Source organism: Peromyscus maniculatus, chromosome 13 (assembly GCF_049852395.1).
Source record: "Peromyscus maniculatus bairdii isolate BWxNUB_F1_BW_parent chromosome 13, HU_Pman_BW_mat_3.1, whole genome shotgun sequence".
In the NCBI taxonomy this organism is placed as follows: domain Eukaryota; kingdom Metazoa; phylum Chordata; class Mammalia; order Rodentia; family Cricetidae; genus Peromyscus; species Peromyscus maniculatus.
In genome coordinates, this window is record NC_134864.1 from 53,184,853 (window position 1) to 53,210,582 (window position 25,730).

Here is a 25,730-nt window from a genome sequence, read left to right on the forward strand (position 1 = left end):
AAGAGTCCACCTGGGTTGGCAGACCGATCCCAGTCCGTCTCACCACCATAGACAGAACATATGGCAAGGTGGTGAGCTGTTAGGATTCAGAGACTGAAATCACAAGTGCTAACAAGCAAAGCAGAGAGAAATAAAACATGGTATGGAGTGAAAGACATCATCGCTTGCCTTCTGGTGGAAAAGGCAGCGGAGTCGCCATATTCCTCATCTTACAGTAAGCACAGACCCCGGAGGAGGAGAGTAGATGTTGATACTGATGCGTTCACTCTTCTGGAAAATTCCAAATTCCCCAGCTCCTCTTTTCCTAGAATGAAGGTTAACTAACAAAGTCTGGGCACAGCTTGTCTTCTGTGGCCCCAGGGAAATCTTATCTACCCAATAAAAGTCTTTAGTTTTTAATGGAGAGAGTGAAGGATTTGGATCACAAAAGGAAAAAAGTGGTCTCTCCTTATAAGGACTGCGAACTTAATTGGGGGAAAAAAAAACAACTATTACAAGGGAGAGAATTTTATTCATTGGAAGTTAAGACACAGTAAGTCAGACTCTCATAAGATTCCTTCTCCTACATTTATGCTGGGGATAGGGTAAAGGAAGCAGGTCACATTTTGGCATGACTTGGCAGTGGTTCCACAGAAATGTATAGAGTTTTTAAAGTTTCTATGGGGAGGTTTAATGAAGACCTTGTTCCCTAAGGTGTAGACATTGTTGAATAGAAAGCAAGGAAATATGGGGTGCCCTCAATCTGACAGATCAAAGGGAGTGTTTCCATTTGAGTTCCTCTAGAAAACACTGAAACAGCATTTCAGGGTAAGAAGAATCTGTGACTGGTGAAAAAAAAAAAACACTAGCAGTCGTGGAAAGAAGAAAGTCAGTGAAGGAATATCTACTGATAGTCAGCAAGCCGGGTATTGTGCCAGGCAACTGGAACTTAGCCCCATAGACACACTGTGCAGGCCACTGTAAAGCCTGGGGCATACACCTGTGCATCTTCACCCACGGAGTCCACTGTGGCCTTGAGTGAGGCAAAAAACCAGAATTCCCAGCCTGGTGTGTGAGATCCCCACACAGGATAAAAGGGCATTCATGCAGTGAGAAAGCTCTGGGTGGGAACTGGGGCTCAGCCTGGACTAAGAGAGTACCAAAGTTAGGTAGCCAGGCACGAAAGTCCGTGTCCGAGGAGAAACCATGTGAAGTAGGACAGGAGAAGGAAGGAGGAGGAGGCCAGGTAGATTTCACGCCAGGAATTGATCTATAATTAGTGTATTAAAAATATGAGAGTAGGGTTTCCTACAGTCAGATAAATAAAAGAAGGATATCGAACTAGAATGCCCATGAAATGCTGTGTGAGATTCATGGCACGGATGTGAACTTATAGATTTCTGAATAGATATAAGCATAGGTGTGTGTATGTGTCCATAGATTTTTGTAGACACACAGACATGTGCATATGCATCATGGTTGTCTCTGTATTTATACTTACACATTTATCTATCTATCTGGACAAATGTATATCTCCAACACTGTCCACTGGCTGGTCCTAGGAGCATGGAGATCCCAGCAGCAGTGGGCATAACTGATGCCTAGACTTTGCCTTTCAATGCATTTCAAATGAATATTTTATTGACTGCTAAGGATGGGACAATTTTATTTTCAAAACAGAATCATGGATTGGCGATACAACTCCGTTGATGGAGTGCTTGCCTAGCATACTCGAGGTTCTGGTTTCAGTCCCATTATCACAAAAGAACTAGGTGTGGTGGCTCACACTACCAACCCTCAGAGGTAGAGGCTGAAGAATCAGAAATTTAAGGTCATCCTTAGCAAATTTGAGGGTCAGACAGAGCCACAGGACACTATTTCTAAACAAAAAAAAAGGGGGGAAATAGAATAATAATAACATTTATTTTTACCCATTGAACAAAATCAGAAACCATGAGACCATGAAGCTACAAATGACCACAGGAATAAAGTGAAATTATGATGAGGAACAGAGGATTTCAAAATACTTTCTCACAAAAGAGTTTATTAACTATGGGGGTTTATTTATTAACTTTACAATGGAGAAGCGTGACAGACATGACCTTAGTCAAGTGATGAAAATGAACATTAGCAGAAACATAACAAACCAAAGCTGTGAGCTGCCCTTTAGGGCGCAATTGAAAGAACACAATACCAGTTCTGTGTTATTTCTGAGAAAGATGAATAACCTCATTTTATTCGTGAAGAAGCATCAGAGTAGCCCGAACAAGGAACATTCTACAAAATAATGGCTTGTGGTATGCAAAAGAGCCGTCACAGACTGAAGAACTGTCCAGAGCGAACACTCCAGAGACAGAGCAACTGAACACAAAGGGAAGTCCCCAGGAGAACCTTCAGCTCCTACATGTATCTTAGAAGCAAGGGGCAGATCTTGAATGCAGAACGAAGACTAGATTGTAATCTTCTGATATCGGCGGTAGTCCAGTCCTCAGAGTACACCCTTCTTTTCTGTAGGAAATGGGCAGCACCATTCCATGGGACTAAGAGGTCAATGCAGAACTAACTCAGAAGCAGAATACTCTTTGTCCTGTGCTTCTGGCTCTTTTAGAAGTTTGTAGATATTTCAAAGTTTAAAGAGGAGAGAGCAAGATGAAGGAAGCAAATATCTTACACAGCACACAAGTCATTGGAAAGCAAGGGCTAATTTGTATGTGGCAGCTAAGGTCATCACTTCTCTGCCCCCTCCCCCGAAAACATAGTGAGATTATAGTCCATTGCTAGACACAAATGTTTATCCTTTAACTCTTACTATTGTTAATATCTTGTAATAAGTGGCTCCTCTTTAAGCCAGTTTCTATTTCACAGAAATTTCATTCTTTAATAATTCATTGTTAATTGTTCAGTGTTGGGATGGGGATCCTTCATAGAACAATGTGAAGGCCAGCGTCCGCACCTTCACCCCCACCCAGAAAGGTACATCTAACTCAGGGAAATGCCCTTGCAAAGCCAGCCAGGCTGCCTGAGTCGGCTGAAAAGAGAGAATACCATACTTGATTCAAATTACAAGTTCAGTACTGTACTGTACATAGCCAGCATTACACATGCTTAACTTAATAAGTATATAATGATACATCAGGTCTCACTTTTAAAGTAAACTGTAAGTAGACAACTACAATTTAAGACTATGAAGCAGCCTTGTTTTACTTAAAGTTTAAAAAAAAATAAATGTTGCATACACATTGGCTGCTCCAGAAGCCTTAGGCATGCAGACAGGAACGTGGAGAAAATGGTCCAGCTCAGAGCAATCACATGCTGCTTGCACTTCAGAATCCTTCCAGCTAACTCATGTTCTAAAGACTATCCTAAAGTGCCAGGGCTGACTTCCAGGCTGCATAGTTTTGAGGAGAGGGAACTCTGTCTTGGCTCCTCTGTGCATCTTCACAGATCCTAGAGACCAAAGGAAGCTGCTTGTCCCAGGCTCAATGACTTCTCCCAACCTTGGCATTCCAGCACAGGCTCATGGAAACCATTTCCATCTGTCCAATCCAGAGGAAGGATGGCCACAGTTTGGCTGCCATTTCCAGAAACTGTAGCTTTCAGGCTAAATAGATCATCCATTCTACCCCAGGAGAGCATTTGCCCATTAACCATGGGTTGCTTTGCTCGCTTGCAACTTTAATATGATCTACAAAAATAGCTACGCTTGTGATTAATAGCACCATGGAAACACAGATAATGGTAGAAAACACAATAACAAAATTAATTTGCTCTTGATTCTGAGCAATGTTTCCTACCACTAGTATCAACACATTTTAACTGAATTTGAGAAAATAAGATGTCTTTGAAGGAAAAAAAACTACTTTGGCAGGGAGAATATAGAAAATTATATCCACTAATTTTTTTTTTTTTGAGCAACAGAAGGGAGAAAATGTAGACTTCCTCCTTGGAGTGGCTGCAGGCTGCCAAGCAGACATGTGGAAGAATCTTTCAAGGGAAAATTGAAGGCAAGAGAAGGCATCTAAACCCCTCGAGCAGTGATGAACTGGAGTCTAGAAGCTGGAAGAGAATGTTGTGTTGGCACTAATGTATGAGTTCAATGCAGTATATACATCAACATCTCAGAAACACAAGAGCTACTGTTATGAAAGCATCTCCCTCTGCTGTCTGGTTCTAGAAGGACTATTGATCACTACAGCAAGAATAATCTGAAAAATGAGGGCAGATGCTGGCCCTTGGCTGCCCGTGCACTTTGCAGATTAATACCCTTGGCATTTTTGTGAAAATGTTGTCGATGTGTTTGTTTTACTGGCCGGTGTGTAGCTAGAAGCAGGTGCGGAGAGAGGGGATTCTAACCCAGTGAGGTCTGTTTGTTGAGTACACATGAGCGGGACCTTCTATAAGAAGGTGTTTGCCTTAAAAGAACTCAGCAATTCCCAGGCAGTCTGTTGAAATTCTGAGTGCCCAGTAGTCACTGATCCAAACAAAATACCCAAAGGAGATTGCTGTAGTCAGATCAAGTCAGATGCCCTGTGGTCCAGAAAATAGAATTTCTCGGTTCAAGTTTCAGGGGAACTGGTCAGGGTGCTTCCTCCATGGATGCCAAAGTGGTCCAGATTATGAGGGCATGCCTGTAACAAAAATTCCACATGAGCTGAATTCCCTTCAAAAAGCTTTCTGCTTTTCCCTGTGGTGTACGCTCATAAGCAGACACACACACACACACACACACACACACACACAATCTTTATGCTCTAAGACCCAGCACCAGATCCTCATTTCCCATGAAGCTTTGTTCATCCCACTCTTGATGTAGGACTGGACATTATCTGAACACTTCACTTGGAGGTATCCACTGCTGGTTCCAGCCGCAGCCAAGCAAGGCTTATCTGCATGTGCGGACTACTCCAGCACCATCACCCCACTGTCCCTCACTCTGCCTTCCTGCCTCTAGCTTTCTCTGAAGACTTGAGAATGGCTCTTTTCTGAACCCAGTTCAGCGATGAGGGCGAGCTCCCACCTTCAGTAATGAAACCAGTGGTTAAGTGATCCATTTCCCATCCTTCACATAAGTTGTAGGAGGCCTCTGTACACTTGACAGAGGTCCTGTTAAGTCAGACCTCCAGAACCAAGCGCCAACACCCTGGTAACATACCCTCAACCTCACAATTGCCTCTCTTCTAGCCTGTCTCTCTCTTCTCTGCCCCTCTCCTCCTTCGCCCTGGGGTTACCACTCCAGTGAACTATTTGTACCCAAGACCTTATCTCGGATCCTGTTTGAGGGAACTCAAACTAAGATAGAACACTTTATTACTAACACAACGATCGGGGTGAAGTATGCTGTTGTTTTGTTTTTTTTCAGGAGCAAAGTAGTCAAACAGAGCTGGTAACAAGTACCAAAGCTGTGGTATTAACTGTCTGGAAAGGAGACGCCGGACATCTGGACCTCAGCCCCAATTATCTGAAAAGGGAATAAAGACTAACCGTACAAGGTTAGGCCTTCTTCCATGCAGTGATCCTGTGACAATCTATGTGCGTCCCTTAGCCACTGAGTAGTAACAAAATGTGATGGCTTCTGTTTCTTTTCCTGCCCCTCATCATTCTACTCATGGGCACCAGATGTGTAAAATTTCCACAATGCATGTTTCAAGTGCTCTGGATATTCCTCAGACTTGACAGCACCCACCTCTACCTCTCAATGGATGAGGGAAAAGCTTCAGCTGGATTTCCAGTGCCTCCCAGGTTTGCACATTCTTTATTTCCAAACAACTGAGTATCATCATGAATTCCTCCTCCGCATCCCCCGACCCCAGAATCAATGTAAACCTCTCTTCTCAGCCTCTTCCAAAAGTCCCCATCACCCATTGGTCCCTTACTCCAAAGGTTGCACTTAAGGGTATTCAATGAATGTGCACCGTCTAATTGCATGAACATTACAACAAGGAAGGCCCGGATATTCCTCAAATGGTTAAATTTTAGTTGAAAATTACCTTGAAACAACTGTGACCTACAGATCTTTTTCTTTTGTACTGGGCTTTGGACCTAAGACCACATGTGTGGTAGGCAAGTGCTCGACAGTGAGCTGAACACACATCCAGCCCCCCTCTTCCTCTTTATTTGGAGACAAGGATGCATCAGCCTCACATGGAGCAACTCATTCTGTAGCCCAGGCTAGACTTGAATTGCCATCCTCTTACTGCAGCCTGGTTTTTCTTTTTCTTTTTTTACTTTTCCTTTCTCTACCATTCCTTTCTCCCTCCCTCTTTCTTTTTGTTATTTTTGAGACAGAATCTCATATATCACACGCTGGCCTCCAACTCCCTGTCTAGCTGAAAATGATCTTGCCCTTATGATCCTCCTACCTCCAACTCCCGAGTTCGAGGACTGCGGGTGTGTGACCCGATGCCCATTTTTGTGGTGCTGGAATTGAATCCAGGGTTTCATATGTGTTAGATAAGCACTCTACCAACTGAACTACAGCCATCACCCCTGTTAATTTATTTTAATAGTGATTTACAAACATTGTTTTTAATATACAAAAAAGTGGATTAGCCTAGTTAAAGTGAAAATCCAGATTTTTCACATAAAATACTAAAATTATCCTTTCTTTTACAATATAAATACACAAATAAATAAAAAAATCAGGTCTTAATAATGCAGAGTGCTCCCCCTGTCCCCAAACCCCAAGGGGAATCTATACCTGCAAGTCTAGACTTTTTGGCTGTGTTGACCGCTGCCATGAACATGTATTCACTATTGGGGTCATGCGCGCTGGATCCGTACTTCTGGAAGAGAAAGTTGGGAACATGGTTTATTGTCTGCACCTCCCCACCTTCAGGCTCGTTTTCCAGGTGTTTTCTGGCTTTTGTTGAATTGGCATGTGACAAAAGCATAATTATGGACTTAGACTCAGTAGAACAATATGCAAAAGGTTTCCAATAAAAAGCGCTGTCTGAGGCCGGGCGGTGGTGGCGCACGCCTTTAATCCCAGCACTCGGGAGGCAGAGGCAGGCGGATCTCTGTGAGTTCGAGGCCAGCCTGGGCTACCAAGTGAGTTCCAGGAAAGGCACAAAGCTATACAGAGAAACCCTGTCTCGAAAAACCAAAAAAAAAAAAAAAAAAAAAAAAGCGCTGTCTGACCTATGAGATAGCTCAGTGGGAAAAAAAAAAGCATTGTCGCCAAGCCTGATGACCTGAGTTCAATGCCCAGTGCCTAAGTGTTGGAAGGAGAGAATAGACTCTTGTGCCTAGAAGTGTGCATGTACACACACACACACACACACACACACACACACACACACACAAATCTCACCGACAGCCACAGGAACATGCACTTGCATACTGTCATATACACATAATATGCAGAATGGAGTAAGTTCTTTGATTGAGAATGTGCTGTGTGAATGTTAAACGCTAAAAAGAACGTTCCACAATAAAAAGAAATATTTTGTTATTCCTATTATACTGTCCTAGATAGCTTTTCAGACATTTTCCTTAAAAAACAAGGAGTCTGGCAATGTAACATATGAAGAAGCAGTATCCTTCTTAACTACTCTTGGTACCTAGTAAGATAATCTCACTGTTTCAATTTTCTAATTAAGAGAAACTTAACAACTAATTGTTTCAGCTTTGTCTTGACTCTTAGGAAGCTTATATTCAAATATTAATCCAACATTTAACAATTTTTAAGAATCAAAGGTATCTATTTTTATGTTTTATCCTCCTTCCTAACCTTTATCTTTGACAGGCCCCAATTTTCTATCTTTTCATGAAAAAAATAGTAATAATAATATATCTCTGTAAGCCCCCGGAGTCCTTTTGGGAATAAAATGAGCTATTAAAAAACAAACATATAATCTCTGTTCCAAGTCATTAGTTTAATCAGTGTGTAAATCAGGGGAAAGGAATTGTCTCCCTTTTGCTCAGGTTGCTCTGAGAAAAGCATCAGGCATTGGTGAGTAAATAAGCAACCAGGAAAACGAGTATAGGCAAAAGTAGAAATCGCTTACCTTTTTTGCAAACCGGAAGATAAGTATGCATCCAAAAATGTATACCACAATAAAAGCTGCACACCCTACAGGCAACCAGAGCTTCAGCTGGCAGCAGAGCTGTGATTCTGGGTGGGGTGGGGAGAGATACATTGATGAAAGACTCAGAAATACATGTCCTCATTCATAGCTGCATAGAGAGAATGTTTTCATAAAACATAAAGAAGCTTTTTAATCAAGGAAGGCTTTTCTTCCTTACAATGATGAGATCCAGTAGATGGCAACCAACATCACCTCCACACTGTAGCAAGGACTCTGAAATTCAAGCTGGAAAGACTATGCTAGTTTGTAAATATGATAGAGACTTTCTATCTGCAGCTGTCACAGGAGTAAGTAGGAAAATCCATGGTATAAAACTGATTTTCAGGTTGTCTCACCTCATTCTCCAAACTGCTTTCTACCTTAAGTGAGTAGAGGTAATATCCACTGAGCCATGATCTGGGTGTTTGAAAGATTAGGCCCTAATTCTAACTCAACAGTATAGGTAACTAAATCACTTATTCCTGATAAATATCAACTTAATATGAACAACACATCATTCCTTGCATATTTCATCCAAGATGACTTGTTGCCAACTACACATAAAGGATGTAACACAAAAGATACTCATTTGTCTGTGTCCTTTGATGAGAAAAGTCTCAGAAATGCACATACGCCCCAACCAATGTCTTACCGTAAATATACAAATATTGTCCATCAGAGATCTTTTCTTGAAAAGGAGCTGGCTCAAAAATCGACAGGCTACAGTAGTAATAGCTGCCCTGAGAACCGTACAAGTTGTTTAGGAAAAAGGAAACACTGCTGTTGGACATCTCATATGGACACAACTTCGGATTCTTGATGGACACCCCGTCTCCCTTTCCCTTGGTTTTGGTGAGCTCACAGAGGACTTCTTTCCCTTTCAATAACTTCATTTTGAGCTGTTGGACGGTCTCGGGGTATTTACAAGAAATCTGGATACGTCCACTGTGAAACGAAAACATCGTATGGTCGGCTGAGTCATTGATTTCTCCTGGATTAAAAGAAAAAGAACAAAGTAAGAATGCTGTTTGGTGAACATGTTGCCCTAGTAATTATATTTAAGTGGAAATGGGATTTCTTTTTATAAAGTCACCTCTATTTATACAAAAATGAAAGATTTCATAGCAAAGCAAACAAATTAGTATTTGACAAGACAAAACTGTGCACTATAAATGGGCTTTGCATGTAATAACATATAAAATGTTATATATCAAGTAACAAGTTTAGATAGTATGATTCAAACAGAGAGGATATCCATGCTTTTCTAGGTTCCACACTGGGAGCCAGATGATAACAGAGAAATGAGTGATGAGCTGTATATAATTTGTGCTAGGAACAAAATGTTATCAAGGGAAATGTGATAAGGTTGGGGGGGGTGTATTATAATCTTCACCGGAGGGTCAGAAAATGCCCCTTTGAATAGTGAGTTTTAAAACTGAAATTAAAGTATGATTTTCCTTTAGCTGAACAAGGAAAGGCTTTCAAAAAGGTGTTATGGGAGTAAAAACTTTTAAAAGTATATAAATTTACTGGAGTTAAAATTAAATGATTAATAGCATTACATCCTCCAACTGAAAAGCAAAGGAGCAAGTCAATTATGTTCAAATAGTAATGTGTCTTCTAGGAACCCACTCGCTAAGAACCAAATCAGCCAGTGCTCAGGTGAGGCTCCAGACTTTTGCTCCTTTTTCACTTTTTAAAATCACCAGAACAAGAGTTGTTTTCTGTGAGCTACATGGAGACCACAGGAGGAAGAGACTGAAATGGTTTCAGCTGGTTGCAGATTGTGAAGCCTGGCTTCTAGGTTCTAGGTGTTCTACTGTTTATTTTGGTTTTTTTTTAAAGACATGTCATTTTTTAATGAAAAGTTTTATACTAAAATTGTTTGGGAAAATGGTAGCTTTAAGTTGTAAAATCTCCTTTTTTCTTAAGAAGATCCAACAAGTATAAAATAATTTTTTTTTAAAAAAAGCCATCCCTAGTAAAACAGAAAGCATTTCCATATTTTTGACTTTGACTTTTTAGTGGTACAATTTTATATAGCAAACACAGTATTTTGTGCTCCGCTATCATCATACAATGCCCTATCATAAACAGTTTTTTACCCATTTAACACGGTCATTTTTAATTACTATAGAATGAGCCACTTGTGTTAATCTTTCATGATTTATTAAAACTAAGCACTTAGGTGATATCAGGATTATTTTCAGCACTCTGATTTTCTGTAAACACCATGGCATTTATCCAAATATGTCTTGCCATATTATTTCCTTAAAGAAGGGCTCTAACTTGTATGAAGATTGGCAGCATACAAGATGATCCGTTTGCCATATCTCTGTTTATGCTTGGTGCCTTAGCTCCTTTCACGCTTCATCACAATCCATTTGTTTGTTTGTTTGTTTATTCATTTCTTTTAGTCTCTCTAGCCCTTAGTGAATACCTCTCATATTTCCAGGAAACATTTTCAAATTAGAGGTTTGGCTGTAAAAAGTAAACACAAGTGTTCCAGCTTCCAATGATGTCAATATTCCTTATTCAACAATAAAACAACAGGAAGTAGTAAACAAAAGTAGTATTGCAAGGATTAAATAACTGATCTGAAGAGAAGGTAGAAAACGCAGGCTAAACGTGAGATGACACCCTGGAACCAGGGCCATGAGCAGAACTTCACAGGGGCTTTTGCTCCGAGAACATTTATTGCTCTCCCATGATTGAACTTCTGCCTTTATGCTTTATCTCCCAGAGTCTGCAAAGTGAGGAAGCTGGGAGATGTTCCTTCAGTAAGCTGATTCCCAAAGAATGCTGGAATGATCCTTGGAGTAAAGGGAAGCCCGAGGGAACTGACTCTCATGTCTGGTGTAGTCCAGGGAAATCTCAGTCCTGGGGTTTTAGTTAAAGTGGTCTTGGACTGCCATCACCCCACACTTCCTGTGTAGAAGAGATGTGACTCAGCCTTACAAAGAGTGCTTTAAACTACAGTGACAGGTACAATAGGGAAGAATGAACTAGAAGGTAAAGAGAACAACAGAATCAGCAGATAACACAAGCAACCAGAGCATCACATGCCTTTGAATTAGCAGACACCCCCAAAAAGAAACAGTTGTGCTCATTATGTTTTGAAAAATGATAGCTTCAGGGTCAAGGAAAAAATTTAAGCCAACTAATTTGAAAAAGAAATAAGTAAGACTTGCAAAAAATGCTCTAACGGATTAAAAAAATACCCAAGGAGTAGGTTTTAAAGTATATTAGGCAAGGCTATAAAGAGAACTGATGAACTAAAAGATAGGTAGACAACTTATCCAGAATTCAGGCACAGTGCACAGATTCAAGAATCTCAACCAGTCTTAAAGAATTACTTTTAAACTGCCCACAGCTAGACACACAGCCTTTTAGAAAGAGTGTCTAAAACAAGCTTGAGGAAGACACTGACTACCTTCAAATCAAAGCAACCATTAAGACTGACCAGAGATGTGCCAGTATCAGCTATAAAGACTACGCCTGATGCAGCCGAATTGGAAGTCACATCTTCCACACACTGGAAGAAGCCACCTGTCTGCCCAGAACACGACAGGAAAGTAGTGGCGCTATGTGCAACCTTTGATAAGTAAATGTCCACAAGACGTGATTCCTTGCATAATCACCAAGAGAGTAGAGGCGTGACATATAACTCGAATGGATGCCACCAAATCCACCCTAGTGCTGTTGCCTGGAGGAGAGAAGAGAGTCTGAATCAGGAAAGACCATAGAAAGCAGAAAGGTGTCTCTGTGCTGGACGTGTTTTATTCTCAGTGTGTGGTAATTGTGGGGGTTAGGGAGACTATGCGATTGTTATTCATTCAAAGTGTTTTTTTATTATTTGTTCACACCTCTGTATGGATGTTTTGTCTTACAATTTAGAAGTCTGAAAGTATGCAGAAGGAAAATAATGCTGCTTTCACTTCTTTTTCACACCGAGAAAAGTGTAAGTTAAAGGCAGAGGATGAGAACAGACGAGGGGCGAACAGACGAACAGGCACAGCGGCATGGGCTTTAAGTGGAGGGTGTTCTGCTAGAGGACGTTTGTGAGCGCGACGCTTCCTAGCTGCTGCTGCAGAAGATAAGATCAGTGGACGGCTTCTCAGTTCCTTCAGCGTTGTTCAGAGAAAATTTCCCGGAGACTTTAGAAGGGCAGCAAGCAAACCACAAAAAGATCGCGGGGCAAAACTGTCTACAGCCGCTACACACACACACACACACACACACACACACACACACACACACTAAAAAGCGTTGTACCCCAGCCGCTCCCCGTTCTTTGCCCACTCTGTGATGAGGTGAAAAGTAACTGTGGAAGTGCTGAGAAGTGCTGCCTAAGGAATTCGAGAGCGAATTCTGGTTCTGTCCCATGACTGGCATATGGGTCTGTGCCTAGGGTACCACTGTGGACTTCTCTCTTTTCGTCTGTAAAATAAGAAGTGAAAACCATGAGTTTTGATTGTTTAAAGAGTTCTTTCTGGGACGATGGCTCAAAGGGTAAAGAGCTTTTTGCATAAGCAGGAAAACTTGGGTTTGGACACGCAAAGCCTGGCATCTGCTGCAAGATGGAGACCGGCTTACTGGGCAATCACTAGCCAAAAGGGTGAGCTCAGGTCCACTGAGAGACCTTGTCTCCAAACCAAGGTAAAAAGTGATTAAGGAGTCACCGGATGTTGACTTCTGGCCTCTACATAGGCACACACACAAACACACACACACACACACACACACACACACACACACGTGTGTACTCACACACTCTGTGCACGTGCACATACACACAGACAGAGAAAGAGAGATTGGGGGGCTCTTTCCAACACTTGCTTTCTGTGGGTTAAGGGTCAGAACACATCCAGAAGAGACCAGAGACAACCAAGACACAACTTCGCTGTCAGGTGAGTCCCCATCAAAGATGCCATGTTCCCGCTAATCTTCTCTTAAGAAAGAATATTGCGAAGAGTCAGGAAAACATGAACATGAACGAGTTAAACGACCTTCGTTGCCTGCAGAAGGTAGGATGCGGGGTGGCTAGGAAGGGTTCAGCCTTCTTTCTTTCTTCCATGCAGAACTACGCTGTGTGTCATTAAAATCAACTGGGGCCTCCAGAGCGTCATCCATCAAGTACTCATAAATATTCATTTCAATGATCATTCGTAATCTAAACATGTCCTGGCTCACCTTTTCATCACTGTACACAGTACTAACAAGGCTGACTCACGTTTCCACATTTCCTATGTTTAAGTTTTAAGCTTTCAGTCTAGAAAAGCATTTGGCAACTGTAAACCTGCAATTTACATGTTTGCCACCACAGCAGTTAAATATTTACCTCAAAATTACTTTGCACCTATAGAACAGATGTGCTAAATACCAAATCACAAACTCCTCTTAGCCTCTAGCCGAATTTGTTACAATAATACAGAGAGAGAGAGAGAGAGAGAGAGAGAGAGAGAGAGAGAGAGAGAGAGAGAGAGAGAAGAACAACATGGTCTGGGGAAATGGCGCAGTCTGTTAAGAGCTTGCCCTGTAAGTGTGAGGGCATGAGTTCAGATCTCCGGCACCCATAAACAAAGGTGAATATGCCAGCCTGCATCTACAGCCCCATCACTTCGAGATAGTGGGAAGGAGAGACATCCTTGGAACTCATTGACTAACCAATACAGCCAAATATAGCCAATCCAGGCAAATCAGGGAGCTTCAGGTTTGGTGAGAGACCAAAGCTGAAGTGAGGAGCACTGGAGCAAGGCACCTGTCACTAATCTCCAGCCTCAGCATGCATGCACGCACATGTGCACAGGTTCAAATACCCACACGCAGTAGTGGAGAGAGACAGAAAGACCAGCAAGAGAATCCCCGGTAGCAGTGAAAAGCCATTAATAGACAAATGGGCAGGCAGTTCAAGGAAAGTGTGAACATACTGATGTCTTACAATTGCAGAAGCCAAAATCCTCCCTCCATTCTTTGGATATTCTTATCTCCATGTCTAACACTCAGGCTGGATTACTGGCATGATAGCAGTAATCCAGATAGCAAATATCTAGAATCTCTTTTGCTTGGTAGATTATCAAATCCATTTGGTTAATTCCTCTGCCACAGAAGTAGTTAAACTTTTGAGTATCTCTCTCACCCATCTCTTTGTTGATTTCTCTCACTTCTGTGTTTTCTTCAAATAGCAACTAACACAAAAAACTTGCTCCTAAATGTGGCCTCTGCTATTGTTTTTTACTGTGTTCATCACATTCTTCCAAGACCATCTCAATGCCCAGTAAATTCGTATATACATTGTTTGTCCATGTCCTGAGCATCCTACAAATACCCTCATCTCACACTCCTGGTTTCTTGTCATTTTACCTACTTCCCAGTAACACACACACACACACACACACACACACACACACACACACACACACAGCCAGACAGGGTGGACCTACATACCAAACAACAAGTCTACTATGCATAGACAAAGACTCAGACAGATTCAGCTTTTCTTCCAGGTCACACATCTTCCTGAGTTCATGAAAGAGCATTAGCTCAAGCCACAAAGTGCTACTAGCAACTATCAATGGAAGCAGGAAAGTGGCGCTAAGAGCCAAGTCTTTCAAGACCACTGCTAAAAGTATGTCAACAGGAAGAAAGCTTTGATGATTGCTCCTGTGATCAACTGAATCTTTCTACTCCGATTTTAATCACAGTTGGTCCAAATTACAGTTCTCTCTCTCCTCTTCATTCCTTCCTTCCTCCCCATCCCCTCCACTTTCTATGCAAAGCTACCTAACTTTTGGCTTTCACTCTGGCCCACTGATGCCCAGCCTCTTCTCTATAAATGACTGCTTTGTCTTCATTATTCAAAATAATGTTTCTTCAGAGACTACTGGTCAACCTATCCAAAGTGCATATCTAAGTCATTTTCTGACATATTTCCTGAGGGAGAAAATACGTACCACTGTATAAAATAATCAGGTCTGACTGTTTATTGACTTGTTTATTGTCTGGCTACCCCATGATGATAGAAGCTTGAAATGAGAACCTCATTAGGAATCTACAATTCCATCCCAAGTATCTACAACAGCACCTGGTAAATAGTAAATTATGATTAAAATTTACTCACATGGATGTATGCATTCACACTTATCTCCTATCTTATATCTGCATACATCAAGTTAAACTAGAACCAGAAATGTATTTTTCCCAAGATTACATGTCACATAACTAGAAAATAATCTAAAGAAAGAAGCTCCTTGCCTTTAAATACCTACCAGGTTTTGCTTAACTAATGAATGTTTTTCTTGGCCCTTTCATGATTACTGAGGGACAGCCAGGTTTAATTCTGACTGATTTTTTCAATACCTTGAAGTATGTAATAGTTCAACTTGTCCAGTGTGTGGGCAGGCCATGGAGCCCCAGAACAACCATTGTGCTAATCCACCCAAGTGTCAAGAAATACCACATATTAGTGATTTTTCATACAAGCACCAATGATACATATTTCAACACTAAGTTAAGGACACAAATGAGAATATGCTTGTTTATATCCTAGTGATGTCTTAAAATCTGAGTGTTAAGTTGAACACTTGCTTTGTCTTCTGCTGACACATCTAGACAATATTCACTGTAGAAAACAGGTGGTATATTTCCTGACTCACACAGCACACTATGTTTTATATTCTTCACACAAGACTCAAATCTGTTGCCAGCTGTTGTGATTTAAAAAAAAAAATAGTTGTTATATTTGTTGTGCCAATTATGCCACGTATAACTCTTGTAAGAATAGACTGTTTTCAAAAGTGAAATCAGAGTTTTTGTATTATGTGAGTTTTTATATTTTCAATTTTTTAAAATAAGAACATTTGTGTTTCTTTTTTTTCCCTAGGGACTGCTAAAATCTCTGGAGCCAGTGTGACAGCGCATACCTATAATCCCAGCACTTAGGAGACTGAAGCAGAGAGGAGCCATAAGATCAAGGCCATCCTGGGGCTACATAGTGAGTTCCAGCCAAGCTTTGGCTACAGAGTGAGACACTCTCTCGACAAACAAACAAACAACAAACAAACAAAGGAGCTGGGCAGGGGGGGAGGGGGTGGAAAAGGAAGAGGAAAAAGAAGAAAAAGAGAAGAAAATCTCTAGAGAAAGTCCTTCCCCAAAGACTTCATGACAGCTCAGAAGACTCTATGTCTTTTGAATCTAAACGGGTTTTGATTCCTTTGATATCCAAACTATTTTATTTCCTCGTATCAGATGGTCCGCCTAGGACCTACCCAGCTAGGACTCTGTAAACAGTTGTATTAGCGCTGGTTGAAAAAAAAAAAGCTTGAAAGAGACATGTAGAGACCCCACACAGTGCAGAGGATGTAAAACAGACTACCAGTGTGATTTTATTCTTTAACTCAGACTTTTAACCACAAACCTCTACAAAGGCCTCAGAGAGAGAGATAAGATCTCCTGAGTTGGCAATTATTGATAATGCTTATTAAACATATTTTCTGTAGTCAAACGATGATAAGCTTTAGTTGGCTCAGAAGAGCACAAGAGCGTGACACAATTGGCAGCTATGAACCTTAAAGAGCTTGTATTGGAGTCTTGCTACATTTGATCTCTTACTCATACATTTCAGCATCATTTTTAAAATGTGCTTTCTACCACTCTTTCATCTTTAATAAAAAAACAGTGCCATTTCTTATGAGTCAACTAGCTAAAACTTTTAGATTCCTGGCTACTAGACCCTTATCTGTGCATCATGCCTACACTCATGCTATAATTCAAAAAGATCCCAAAACCTAATAAGATGAGTGGGTTCTGCAGTAGGATGGGCAGGCAAAATAAAACCTAACCCATCTAGAGAAAGGCAAATCAAAAATGTGAAGAAAAGTGAAGACAAACCACCAAACCAACTCTCTCTCTCTCTCTCTCTCTCTCTCTCTCTCTCTCTCTCTCTCTCTCTCTCTCTCTCAGTGTATGAACATGCACACACACACACACACACACACACACCTTCACAGTATGCAAGCTGCTATTACTCTCCAAGAAACTCTGAAAGGGGCAAAAACAACCCTTAGTTGTCTAAGCATGTATAATAAGAAAAATGAAAGATCCATTTTCTTCTAGTTACAAGTTATTTTCTTAGTGAAAATGGAAAAACCCCAAAGGTGCTATAAAACTTTGAATCAATATTCACAACATAATTAATTTGCAAATAAACTACTCTGTTAGTGATTTCACTGCCACTGGTTTGAAATTATCATAGGATGGAAATCACATGAGATTAAATGAGACTGCCTCTATTCTACAGAGAGGAGGGGGTGTGTGTGATAGAGATTCATGAATACTTCCCACTTCTCGGTTGCTATGCACAGTGCTTTAGGTTCCCACACAGGACATTCGTGTGGGAACTCATTTACACTGATGTTTATCTCCAGCTCAGCCCTCCAGGTCAGCTTCCTGTTCCTCTTAGCATCTCTCTCTGGATACAGTTTGTTCATCAAGTGGAGCATGTCCAAGCTGAACCGTTCACTCACTAAAGCCAATTTTATCTCTTTAGAGAATCACTGGCCAACCCCAAGACACTCAGTCTCCATCATCTTTTCTACTCCCTGACTCTCTTCATCTAATTAGTCACCAAGTTCAGTTGACTCTAGCTTGTAGACACCTCTTGAACTTGGTCTTTCTTCTCCAGTCTCATTGCCAATCCAGACCTTCTTCATGTCTTCTTCCATCTGTGGAAGCATCTTCTTGGCTGCCCCCGCCCGCCACAACAGTCTGTTCTCCTGTCTTTCTGCCATCTGCCTCTAAAATTGTGTTTCTAAAGAACATTTTGTTCCCCAGCTTAAACATCTTCATTAGTCCCCTGTTGTTTATAAGGGAAAGACCCAATCCCCTTGGCATGACATAAAAGCCTCCATGATCCCATAGACCATCTGCTCCAGCCACACTGAAGTTGTGGGCCATTCCTCTCACACTGTTTCTTCTGTTTCCACAAACTAGAATCTAATCACCCCTTTATCCAACTAAGATTCTCTGTCACTCCTTAAGAATGGCTCTAAGTCCTCTCTTCAGGTCCTTCTGAGATGCCCCAAAACTCCTAACTCTATGTTCTCAGCAACACTTGATTTAGCTAATATATTTCTAGCACATATATTATTAGATCCTAATTATTCTTGTCTTGCTTCCTCATTTAATCATGAAGTCTATAAGGCTAAAAAGTTCAGGGGACCTGGGACACAGGAGAAACTTAATGATGCTTTTAAAACAATGAAGATAAGACCATGGAAGTTCAACAGAGATATTGACCCCTAACATGGACCAAGAAGAGTAACACAAGAGAAGAAAGAGGTCCTATTTGCTGGAAATTGGGAAACACCTACATCCTGGTGCAAAGGCAAAGACTCAAACTAATTGATGCCCACCCAATTTTTTGAACCCCAATAGTTTTCAGGGGCTTCCATTGTATTAACTGTGTACAGAGTACATTGTTAAATGAATTCTATAAAATACATCATCTGTTTCTCAAAGCTGGCCTGTAAGTCAGATCACCTTTTCTTTATCTCTGTTCTGAGATGAAGAGACTCAGGCTTGAATGGCAATATTCAATAGCCTTTATCCAAGGGGAGAAAGTCAGCAGTGAGAATTATTAGAGTCATAAATTGCATCTAGACAATGTGACTTCAGAGTCCACTTACTGAATGCCGCCCCCCCCTCAATCTGATACTATAGCCCAACACCCTCACTTTACAGAAACAGAACTATACCATCTGAAGTGATTTGCTATGGGGAAAGAAACATTAAGACAGAAGTGGAAATTCTCTTTAGTATTTCTTTTTTCGCTTACGGTGTATGTATTAGTACTACAAATACTCAGTACTCACAACAGTACCGTGTGTGTGTTCTGACTGAAGGGTTATTACACATCCAAACCAGTAAGATTGTTTCTTTCTCAAATATGCAATTACATGTGTTTAATGTTATCTAGCTATTCATTTATCAACCATTATGTATTAAGTTGCCCTGTGTATTTGAACTTGAAAAAATACAGTTTCTTGATATCAGAGTCTAAATTTCTCACAATTACTTAGTAGCTTATCTTCCTGTAGAAATGGATTCATATCTGTAAGAAACTCCCATTGTAATTAAACAAGTGCAGACAAACATTTCTATGGGTTTTTTGCTTAGTCTTCGATGGTACAATATGATGTAGAGTGGAGTGGAGTGATTAATGCTGCTACTGTCGCATGAATGGATTCTCCAAGGACAACATAAACATCAGCTGCTTAAATTTGACTTCTCAAATGCAAATACAGTCACCTGTAAAGAATCTTGAATTGCTTGCGGGAAGTGCTTTACCCATGGCAACGTGACTCAGAAAGCGTTGATTCGTCAGCACCAGTAGTAAAGTGGCACAAACACTTGAGTCTGTCACCGTGCTTAGTCTCAGCCTGTCCCTTCTCTGCTTTTCCTTGAGCAAAGCAGTCATGAGCACCACAGCACCATGAACAGACCTCAGAGGATCACAGCCCCAACGTCTGACTCTTGGAATTTGCACATCATTGTCTGCTTTAGACAACTTTAGAGGCCAAATCAATTTTTTAAAAAAAAGCCACACTTTGACTAACAGCTTCAATTTATATTTCATAGTCTATGTATACTGTATATTTGATCTATATACATTCCACTTTTCAGAATGTAATTTTGAATTTTTATAAAATTTCAATTATTTTCTTGGAATAACTGAAAGCCACTACTTGGCTTAGTTTGTTAGAAGAATAACATCACAGAGTCACCACTTATGTAGAAAATATAACAATGATTCTTACATATGATTTTTTAATTGGGAAGCCCAGTAATTCACTTTACATCTCAAGCTGAATGACCTTAGAATAGGAAAGTCGCATGAATGGTGGTGTCTGTTCAGTTTCTACATGTACGGGTGTACATTTTGCATCAAGTAATGAATGTGATAGAGGTTGTTATGAGCAAAGCTAAGACAAAAGTCGGGGGTTTTTCCCTGTGTGCCTACGGATTACTAGGAAGGAACTAGTAACTTAGAAGGTCTAACACTCTATCATATCTGTAGTTAGTAAACACAAAAATGAAAGCAATTGTGTTCACTTTGGTGAAAAAAGTTTCTATGTGAGAGTAATAGAGATTTCTAGAAAGAGATGGGGTGGAGGAGACAGAGAGGAAAATGTGATCAAAAACTAGAAGAAAAAAAAATACCTGAAATGAAGAATAAAGTTTAATTCACAAATGGAAACAAAGTATCTGGTCCTATACAAAATTCAGTAACATACGTGAGAAAGAGCCACATGAGCATGGAATTCTTGAATTCCAATATTAAAACAAACAACTTTCAAGATATCAGAAGTAAGGCAGTTTGTCAGTTGGCAGAGTACAAGAGGCCCTGGGTTCAGTCTCCAGCCACATAAACCAGTGGTGGCACATATCTGTAATCCTCCAGTACTTGGGAGGTGGTGGAAAGAGAATCAGAAGTTCAAAGCCAGTCTAGGCTACATGAGACCTTGTCTCAAAATTTTGTTTTTTTTTTTTTTTTTTTTAACAAAATTCTAAAAGGGCTTTTCTTTTTTTAAGTTAAAAAAGAACAAGACTCAGACTAACTTGAAGTACTTCACCACAACCCACAAGGCCACAGAGAGTGGATGAAAATCTTCCAAGAAAAGAGACTGCGGTCCAGAACTCCCAATCATAGGAAAGGTATCAGTCACCCTAGAGAGGGGGGAAAAGGGACATTGTCCCCTGCGCTGGCACTAAGGGAAGGCCTAAGAGCACTGGCAGAACAGAGGTCACAAGACAGGAGCAGCATCCGCACTGATGCGGTCACTGAAGACCAGCTCCGTGATAGAAGGGTAAACGATAGAACGGATAGGAAAGGAAAGCTGTCAAGACAGAACATGGTGATGAGCTTGCTTGACACTAGTTTGGCAAAGCCCATTCATGGGCCGGTGATAGAGCCAAGAAGAGAGTGGGGAGAAGGAGGGCACTTCAAGGTTCTCATGCCAGTGTGGTGAGTAGGGGTTAGGCATTCCAGGCAAGGGCATAGCTATGCTTATTTCTAAATAGGATTGGAGACGCAGCTCATTTGTAGAACCCTTGCTTAGCAGATGTAAGATCCTGGGTTCAATTACCAGAAATGCATGAATTTAACTAATCTATTGTGATCCTCTGAACATAATGACTAAATAATTTATGAAGTATCATCAGAGGTTGGAGAGATGACTCAGTGATTAAGAGCACTTGTTGCTCTTCCAGAGGATCAGAGTTCAATTCTTAGCACCCTCACGATGGCTCACAGCCATCTCTAACTCTAGTTCCAGGAGTCCGACACCCTCTTCTGGCCTCCACAGGCACCAGGCATGAATGTGGTAGACAGACCTAAGTGCAAGGAACACATCCAATCACAGAAAACAAAAATAAATCACTTAAGAAGTATCACCAACCTTCCAAATTCACCAGAAGCAAAGAATATTAAAAGAAAATGTTGCCATTCCAACAAAATGTAAAAGAAAATGAGAAGACTTGATAACATGGGAAAAGAAGAGGTAAATACATGCATACACTCTCGGAGGAATAAAATCAAGGCTTCATCTATCCAAAGAAAAGGTTGCTGATGCAGAGTTTCTTAATGCAGCATGAAATAGGTGCTCAAAGGGATGGCCTCCGAGGTCAGTCCATCCCCGAGTTCTGTGCTAAGAACACCGCAGGGCTGTTTCTCCCAAGAGAAACTTTTCAGTCCCTGTCAGAGATAGAGTAGGCCTAAGGTTTACCCTCCTGGCTTCCTGAGAGGATACCTCATGAGACACACATTTATTAGACATCACCCACTAGCAATCATTCTCACTGGCTGCCTTCTCCACACTGATTTCAGCACAGTCTCTCTAAAGCCGGAATTCAGCAGGTCACCCACAACATCCCCGTTGCCTGGGAAGAAGTGTTTCTTGTATAATTTCCTCCTGCAGATTCTTCTGTAAGGAAGAGCCTCCTACTATCCCAGGATTGTGAATAATAAGACTTTGTTAAGCTTTACATTGAGATCCACTGAAGACTGGGAATGTCCAAGACTCTCAGCCTTCTTACTTCACCAACTCAACAACCAAGTTGGTCAGAATCTTGCCCCTGGAGATTTGTGCTATTTCGCTCCTGCTTCAACAGAGCTAGCTGCGCACACTGGGGTTCTAATGATGGTTCTACCACTATGTGATGAATCACTTAGCCTTTCCTGGTTTGCTGAGTCCTTCTCAGCCCTGCTTGAGAGCAAGAATCTCTACATCACCATATCATGGGTAAGCCAAGAGTTGGAAGAATTAAAAGTATTAGAGAGGACCCATAAGTCTCATAGTTGACTCGAGTTTGGCTTTGTGTTTCTAGCTGTGAAAATAGGAGTTCCTGGGTGTATGTACCCTGGGGGAGGTCACTTTGAATATGATTGTTAGTGTGTTTATTATCACCTTTTAGCTGTTCATGCCTCCGTTGTTTGGATGACTGTCATTGGAAAATGGCATTCTACATAATACGATTTTTCGTGTGATAAGAATAATTAACATTGGTTTTATTCCTTTGGGATCTCAGGTGACTATTCCAGAAGAATTGATTGATCAGCTTGTTTTGACGACTTGTGATAATCCTGTGGCTGGCTCTATCCTCCTCCAGAAATAGCATCACTGCTCACACAATTCTTTTGAGTACACCACCTACACCAGAACTGCCCAAATGGGTTTGGTATGCAGAAAACTTTTGAGGCAGCACACAAACAACCATGCAATAACTTGTACAAATTTTCTTGAAAGAAAAGCCAAAATCTTTAGCATGATCCTTGCTGTCTGAGTAATCTGACCCCTGACCTCCTCCTTCTCAGTCTCATCTTGCGTCATCCTCAACTTCTTCCTGTGCTCAGCTGCATCTACCCTGGTCCAGCCCTCTGACCTTCTTCTGAACACTATGGATGCTTTGTTTTGACTTTCCATAGAGTTTTCTTTTCTGCCTTGATGCTGATCTCCCCACTGATTCCTATTTGTCCTTCCCATTTCAACTCAAGCGCCATTTCCACAGGAACGTCTGTGTGGCTCCAGGTCCATACATAGCCTCCCTGTCTGACCTGACTCCTTGGTACACTCTCATGGGACTGAGTTTTACCTATACTTGTCAACAGTTCATAGGATTACTTGATCAGTGTCTCTTTTGCTAGTGCCTGGCCAGTCTCAGCAGAGTGGGCACCACCTAGTTTTGCTCGCCATTGTCCATACAGTGGCTAACACAGCACCTCCCGCGTGGCAAGTGTCCGGTGCTGCATGAATGAACAGAGGAGTGGATGACTAAATGAATGGATTTCCCTGCCACGGCTATTATTGCATCCTTTATCCTGCTAAGCATTTCAGAAGGTTTGGAGAGAGAGAGAGAGAGAGAGAGAGAGAGAGAGAGAGAGAGAGAGAGAGAGAGAGAGAGAGAGAGAGAAAGCAAGTGGTCCAGAGCTGTTCTTGGTACTTAATCCAGGTAAACCCATGAGGGATAGCCTTCTTCAATCACTCCTCATTCTTCTTAAGAACATGTACATAGCTTTGAGACAACACAAGATCAAATGCTGAATAAATCCAATTTTAGTTTTGACTCTTTTTTTTTGGGAGAGAAAAGTAATGTCTACTTCTTTGTACCCCTGAGAAATGCATTTCTGGATGGGTTTATAACACTGAATATTCTGCTTTCGTTTCTCCTATTAAAGGTATTTTCCCACATTTAATGTTTCACTTCATTTTTCTCAATTTTAGGAACAGGACCCATAGTTAGAGAAAAAAAGGAAAAATAATATATACGTGTATGTAATGAGAATCAGCAAAAAAAAAAAAACATGTGTTATAATTTACACTGCACATGTGAGGTCTGATAAATGCAACCCACAAAAAGGAATAAAAGACACCAGACAGACTACTTAAGGTCTATAGGGGTGGTGAATGTTTGCAGTCATCCACTCTCCCTTTTTTAAATTTCAGAATGACCCTCATATTTAGTGTCTAAATACTTTATAAGAGCAACCAGGATTGGTTTAGCTCTATCTCAAAAAAAAAAGAAAAAGAGAGAGAGAGAGAGAGAGAGAGAGAGAGAAAGAGAGAAAGAGAGAAAGGAAAAAGGGGAAAAAACCTTATGGCCAGCTACGAATTTAAGACATAGAACCATCCAAGTAAGATTAAAGTCAAAATTCTTCTTTTGGGAGTCCATCCACTTTATTCTCTACCATAGGATTCCCGGCCCAAATGCCAGGGTTATTTAATTTTCCTTCTGTTGACACAAGTTATCTTGCCTTTCATCTTTCTCTGGAGACAGTGGAGCCAGTCTTCTGCTTTACCCACTGGCAGGTAACTCCGAGCAAGGAATTTAAATTTTTAATGGTCTGTGGAAACATACTTTTTCATGTTAAAACATAGTATCAAAAGAAGCAATGCCAACTCAATGCCATCCACATTGACAGGGGCAGCATGGAGCCCTGAGCCATGGGCTGGAGTGCTTCAGAATTCATCTGTGCTTTCCAAAAAAAAAAAAATCCATTTGTACCAGATTTTTCTATTTTAGATTTTTCTTAATGTTCAAACTTGAATTTAATAAGAAGTTCAGCTGGGCCACTCACCTGTTAAAACTCCGATTTGGAAGCCGAGGGCCAAGACACACCAGAAGTATGACTTCATGTCTGCCAGGAGCAGCGGCAGGCCTCCCCTCCAGTGTTCAACAGTGGCAGCGAATTCACGTCCTCGGTTATTTTCTATTTGCTGAAGAGGAAGTGGGTTTGCGGAGGTTGATACCGTGTCACATTTGCCAGTTAAAGTTCTACATGAACAGCAACACAGCGCCTCCTGCGTGAGGAGTGCCCAGTGCTACATGAATGAATGGATGGATGAATGAATGGATGAATGAATGGATGAGTGAATGGATTTTATTTCCAAAGCTATTTATGTGCCCTTCGTACAGCTAGGGACTTCATGGGCCCTTGGTAGCAGTGCTGTGTAGGAAGCGTTCTTGCTTGTGAGGTGGGTGTTTGTTTTATGGGTTCTCGTGGACGATGAAGACAGGAGGAAAATGTTGCCCTCGTTCTGATTAGAGATACAAAGCCTATTGCTCTCAGAGGCCATTCATTCAGAAACATCTCTTGATCCATAGCTGCTGGGGACTGCGAGATTCAGCCCACATGACGAATAAGACATATTTTGACACATTTCTGTCCAGGCTATTTGCTCCAGAGATCAACAGTCCTTTGAAGTAAAACAGAAAAATAAATGGAGTTATTGAAGAACTTGAAATTTTAAAAACATCTGAAAGAGGAATGTTCCAGGAAGCTATGAAATAATATTTACATGGCACTCATTGTAGATTATAGTTTTATAAATGATAGGGTCAGGTTTAAATCAACTTAACCCCAGCTCTCTGTGTTACAGCCATCTGTAGAAACTCAGCAGTCTGTATGCATGAACAGACGCAGGGAAGCATGAAAGCTAAAAAGCCTGTCCCTGCAAAAAATGAAAAAAAAAAAATAAAAGGAGACAGTAGCAACAGTAATAATACAAATGGTTTATTTACAGACACCTACATTTTATGTAAAATATATCTTAATTAAAAATAGACATGAAATGTAAACGTAGATGGGGGAAAAAGAGATAACTCAGTGTTTAAGAGCAATTATTGCCA

General features: G+C 41.0%; 1 protein-coding gene across 1 annotated transcript; it reads right to left on the bottom strand.

Moving 5' to 3' along the window:
• Nucleotides 1–3,888: 3,888 nt before the first annotated feature.
• Icos (inducible T cell costimulator) lies at nucleotides 3,889–25,297 on the bottom strand. Its single transcript, XM_015993916.3, has 5 exons — nucleotides 24,679–25,297; nucleotides 8,698–9,036; nucleotides 7,986–8,092; nucleotides 6,677–6,761; nucleotides 3,889–4,607 (listed from the first exon to the last, which is right to left on the bottom strand). The coding sequence occupies exons 1-5, from the start codon at nucleotides 24,734–24,736 to the stop codon at nucleotides 4,594–4,596; spliced, it is 603 nt and encodes a 200-aa protein (XP_015849402.1). The 5' UTR covers nucleotides 24,737–25,297; the 3' UTR covers nucleotides 3,889–4,593.
• Nucleotides 25,298–25,730: the final 433 nt, after the last annotated feature.